This window comes from Ranitomeya imitator, chromosome 1 (assembly GCF_032444005.1).
Source record: "Ranitomeya imitator isolate aRanImi1 chromosome 1, aRanImi1.pri, whole genome shotgun sequence".
In the NCBI taxonomy this organism is placed as follows: Eukaryota; Metazoa; Chordata; class Amphibia; order Anura; family Dendrobatidae; genus Ranitomeya; species Ranitomeya imitator.
In genome coordinates this window covers 492,034,780-492,040,555 of record NC_091282.1, presented here as the reverse complement: position 1 = coordinate 492,040,555, position 5,776 = coordinate 492,034,780, and the positions used below count along the sequence as shown (strand labels likewise).

The 5,776-nt window shown below is 37.8% G+C and overlaps 1 protein-coding gene across 1 annotated transcript; it reads right to left on the bottom strand.

Annotated features, from left to right (window-relative positions):
* Positions 1 to 2,425: 2,425 nt before the first annotated feature.
* Positions 2,426 to 4,411, bottom strand: LOC138674497 (uncharacterized). Its single transcript, XM_069762345.1, has one exon. The coding sequence runs from the start codon at positions 4,409 to 4,411 to the stop codon at positions 2,426 to 2,428; it is 1,986 nt and encodes a 661-aa protein (XP_069618446.1).
* Positions 4,412 to 5,776: the final 1,365 nt, after the last annotated feature.

The window sequence follows — 5,776 nt, the reverse complement described above, 5'->3', positions numbered from 1 at the left end:
CAGCCTAAAAAGTAATCAATAGAACAACATAATAGGCATTTCTGAGCAATACCAGTCATAGAAGCATTGATATGTTTTCTATGCATAATACACAAAAAAAGTAAAAAAAAAAAAAAATGACAGTATATGGGCCCTTTGCAATCCAGTAGCTGATCGCATCACGTTTTGCGTCTGTGACAGTAGCTTCTTGTTGTGTTGGAGGTGGACCTGTTCCCCCTTACATCTTTGGCGTTGGTACAACGGCACAGGTGGCACCAATCGTATACTGCCCCTGGTGGATACTATGGGCACAAGGTAATGTCTGAAAACCTTTTAGAAACCCTTTCATAAACCTAATCTGTTTAGATTTTTTTATATTTGGAAATAATAATAAAACTACAGAATATTTAATTTACATAGTAAAATGTCTGTATGACATAGATGTCCCTATTTCTCAAATTACTCATTTATGTAGTTCCAAACTAGGCTGGACAAGCAGCCTGGCGGCAGTCAACCCATTTGATACACAACCCTGAAAATCAAGAAAATCCCCATTAATAGCAAAGAAGGGGGTTATAAATTGCCTCAAGGGTCATGGAAACAGCATGATGGGTGGACACAGACACATCCCTTGTGACCGGAGTGATAAAACCCAGCAACACAATGGGGCACGGTCTCTTCTCTACACACCCCTGTAGAGATCCCGCCATGCATGCAGATCCGAGGACCATTAATGTGTGCCATTGTGTCCCTATGGTAAAGGGGGAATTTGACAAGTTCTCTAGCACCGATGGGGAAATGTCAGAGGTTTCTGGGTGCAGGGTAGAAAACAAGACCTCATCTCAGTTATCTCTGGATTTTTAAGACAGAGGTACAAGCTTCCTTATTGCTTTTCTCACTCTGTTTGATAGAAAGTTCAAAAAAAGTGTTTGTGTGAACCCAAACCTTATAGATGTCTTTTATTAAATAATTTAATTATTAATCCACCCATTTCCTGCATTAAATATATTATACTAATTATATTTATATTATGATGTACTTCCTGATAGAATATTTTGAGAATTATGTACCCTGACAAATCAATTTAACATTTCAACCAATTTTACAGCACAGAATATAAGAAAGCCACAGGAACCAATTTTCACCAACCTGGACTTGCCATTAGTGATGAGCGAGCGTGCTCGGATAAGGTGTTATGCTCGGGTGCTAACCGAGTGTCTTCAGCATGCTCAAAAAATGTTTGAGTCCCAGCGGTTGCATGTCTCACGCAACACATTCAGAGATTGTCTAACAGCCGCAATTGGTAATTGGTGCGTTTTTGATGCTGGATATTTTTGAGGTGCAAAAATAACAACATGTTGTTGTCTTGTTGTCCCAGCAAAGTGGATGTCATTTTTCTCTATTTCCTTTTTTTAATACAACTAGTGATGAGCGAGTGTTTGCTCGGGTTTTCCAGTTGGCTAGTAGCTGTAAATCATTCAGCTGCCGCGATGAAAACTAAATCTCCGAGCAGTCATAAATACTCGGAGGTCACCCGAGCGTGCTCGGAAAACCCCAGCAACGAGTAGACTCGCTCAACACTAATTACAACGTAAAGTGACATGCGATGCTTTTTTTTTTTAAATCTCAAAATATAAAATTTCTCTTGTGTTAATAAACATGCATTTTATTTGAAGATTTTCCCCATAAACTTGAATAAGATGAGGAAAATCTGTAAGTAAAAAGTGCATATGCATCTTCAGTGCATTTCCTCAGCGGAAAAACGCATGTAATCTGAACATGAAGTATTCAAAACAAGTAAACAGGAAAATAGATATGCATTTTATACATATATACATAAATGAGTCCACCATTATCACACGGTACAGTATAGCATATTAACAAAATATTACTTATAATACTGTAAGGTTATATATATATATATATATATATATATATATATATACATACATATAAACTACATTCCAGATTATTTGAAAATACAGATCATATATTCTTCAAGCTGAAGTTATTCTACATTGGTAAACCTTTCCCTGAGGAAACTGATAGATTTTGGTCATACATACTATAATATAAAGTATGCACGTTAAACAGCTAGTTTGGCCCAGAGCAGCCTTGTATAGCTACTACTAGCCAGTCCAATGGTCATATGTACAGTACATTAAAGTATATATGTTCCTCTAATGTGAATGCTCACTACTGGCCAGTCCAAGAGTTACATGTTCTGTACAGAATATAAAGATGTGCCAGAAACATGCAAATGCAGTTTTAACAGTCCCCAAATATACATTTCTAATGCTATTCCACTCACTAGCTGATGATCCCAGTGAAGGCAAGCTTCTACAGTATTGTTTCCTGAACCTTCCCAGAAAGATGTGAGAAGGTGATACAGCTGTGGGAATATTCCCTTGGATTGTGCAGAACGCTCTCATGTGGATCTGCTGAATCATTTGTGTGTCCTTTGCTGTGCAATAGATTTATTTGGATCCTTTTGATTTGCTTCTTTTTTCCTATAATGTAACAATTCTTTTGCACTAAGTGGTGAGGAGTCAGGTGAAGTTACATTAACACTGGAAGAAGGTTGACCATGCCTTGTATGTAGGTCATCTGTCTTAATATTAGATGATGATGCCACATTTGTTGCAGGTATGTCTTTATGTCCTTGGATTTTAGTGGCCAGTTCAGGACTTTTTGGTCGAATCTTTTTTAATGATGATGATGGGGAAGATGGACCATCACTTGATTGTGAAGAAGGTGAAGACTGGCGACTTTGTGTGTTGGAAAATTCCTCATTTCTGGGGTTGGAATGAAAGGCTCTTGTCCTTGAAGTGCGATCTCCATTCCCTGGTAGTTTGGGAGATTTATTTGGGCTTCTTTGCTGTTGCTTTGGAGGTGATGAGGAAAAGCTAGATGGAAAATCACTGGACTGTGAAGATGGCGAAGGGTGGATGATTTTTTTCTTCTGTATTTCTTCTTTTCTTCCACTAGATGAAAATGATTGTATTAATATAGATTGTTCTTGAGTCTTTTCCTCTTTTGATAAATGATCTCGTCTTTTTTGAAGATGTCTTGGGGGAGATGATGAACCACCAGCCCTCCTATTTATTGGAGGAGAATTTGAAGCTGCATTGATCTTTCGATTTTTTTGTGTTCTTTCTGGCGATTGCATCTTCTGAGCATGGGTGGGTGAGCCACCAGGAGACTCTGGATTTTGTTTGCGATGTTTTGGTGATGCTGTCGTATTTTGTTGATCATGTCTGAGGTTGTTCTTGTGTGATACCATTTTGTCTGAATTGTTCAGAGGAGATTTGGATGATTTTTCTTGAACAGGTTCCTGATTATGATCAGGGTTTGTGGCATTAAGTTTATGAGAATCCAACATATTACTGGTACTTACACAAGATGATTTTTGTGAAGAATCCATCTGTGCTGAATTTTTCAGTTTAGGTGCATGATTTTCCTGTTCTGTAGCTTTCCTAACAGCAGGAGGTGATGCAGAGTTTGTGGATGTTGAAGCCTTTCCCATTTGTGGACTTTGAAGGTTATTTTGATGTTTAATAGGGCTTTGTTTTCTTGCGTGGGCTGGAGAAGATCCTGCAGTTTCCGAACTTGATGGAAGTATTTCATCCTTTTCAATAAATCTACTTTTATGTGCACCGGTTTGGTTTGAGGATTTCTGTTTAATGTCGTTAACAGTTGAATCTGCTTCTGTTTTTGTCCTTTGATGGGAAAGACTGTCTGTTGCATGAGACAGATTATTCACACTGCTAGATGTCTCTTTTTGTTTATCCACATCAGATATTTTTGGTAAGGAGGTAGATTTGGATCCCCCCGTAGGTGCCGAATTCTCATTTTTAGTAGCATTTATGATGCGCTGGCAGTTATCGTTAGGCTTATGTCCCTGAATGTCTTGAGATTTGATTTTTGTATTAGTCTGAGAAGTCAAGCTGTCAGAAGAAGGGTAGTCTTCAAATGGAACCTCTATGTGATGAGTCTTAGGTTTCACTTTTCTTTCCCTTTTTGGACTGGCAGATACATTGTCATTTTCACTCCCCTTATGCTGAGCAGTTTTACTCTGCTCCATACCAAGTATCTCTGTAGTAACATCCCCAAGTTTAGTCTTTAGCTGTTCTTGTTGAGATTGTGAATTTTCTTTCATTCCAGCAGAACTGATAGATTCAGCACTTGTGTCCTCATTCGTGTTTACACTGTCATTATTTGTCTGCGCTGGAAGTCTATTGTCAGGGTTGTTATCATTAATGTCATCATTATTGTCATCTTCTTGCAAAGTATCCAGTTCTATCGAATTTTTCGCATGGCCTGGTGAGGACCCATGACTTGGGGAAATATTGTCCTTTTTCTCCTTTGATTTATCTGTCTTTCTCCCTGCATCATTATTTCCTGGTATTTCAATAGGTAATTCATTATGCATTCGATAACCCGGTGTTGTGTCAGCTGGCATTTGCCCACTGATATTAGGGTTAGTAAAGGTTGTAGGAGGAACTCTGTTTGGCTTTCTGGAATATATTTTGAAGGACAAAGGTTGCATCCCAGGGTATTTCCTTTCCACCCATAAACATGACAGCACCAAAAAAAGTATTGCTCCAAAATAAACAACTGCTCCAACTCCTAAAATTGACAGACCAACTGTCCCAAAAGGATTTAGGTATCCTACCGTCAGCATAGCTACAGCCCCGATGAAGAGTAAACAGGTAATAATTCCAATAGACCACAGGATAATAGGTGGTGGCTTTCTGCTCCTCACAAATCTACTTGCTGCTGGATAATTTCCAGGGACCATGCAGGGTCCATGTTGACCTCTCATGATCAGTTGTTTCTTCTCTCACGGCTCTCTCTGTACTGATGTCTTCATACTGATTTCATGTGTTGTCTAATCACCCACAATAAAGGCAGCACTTTGCCCTTCCCAGGTAGAAACACTTCATATGACTCAAACTGGAAAAACTGGCTAACTTGGTTTGTCAATTACTTTGCTATTACTGTACTGCTTTCATGCTAACATAAACTCTAGTTGTGTAGGTTAAGAGTATCCCACCGTCTATAGGTGTTCTGTATATATGTAGTAGATAAAAATATTTATATCATACATTAATATTACTAAAATATTGGTAATCTGTAAAAATATAGTAACCCCATTAAGAAATCAACATAGAAAATCTAATTTTCAGACTAAGGACCTTATTGATTATATTCTTTTTTACTCCTGTTTATTCCAGCATTCATCAAATTAGCTATCTATCTATCTATCTATCTATCTATCTATCTATCATCTATCTATCTATCTATCTATCTATCTATCTATCTATCTATCTATCTATCTATCGATCTATCTCATGCCCCAAGCTTCGTAGTAATTCAATGTGCATACAAAGGGCTTTCAAGCTGTGAGGCTACATGTAAATTAGCCTGAAAGTATCGGTGCATGTCCATGAGTGTTAGGATTGATTCAGACGAGTGTGTAATAAGGACATGTTCTAGCTGTCCAATGTAATTAAATACAGAATCAGATGAGAGTTTTTTCACATGCATCAAGTGTCCAGTTTGCAACCTGCACAAGCTTCTATTAGGTAAGAATCGCATATACATGTCTATGGTTGCGCTAAAAAAAACATTGGATGCCATATGGATCATCTGTGATGCATCCAATTTTTAAGGATACATTGCCACTATTAATGTAGAAGCTATATTTAATTATGTACCTTTTAAAATGTTGCAATAAAAAAGGATGGAAAAGGAAATCAACAGCTCATCTATTTTTCCAGCTTGGGATTTTGGA

What these genes read in the sequence shown, in the direction of transcription:
- LOC138674497 (XM_069762345.1), bottom strand. Translation starts at nt 4,411, where the DNA reads ATGCATAATGAATTACCTATTGAAATACCAGGAAATAATGATGCAGGG.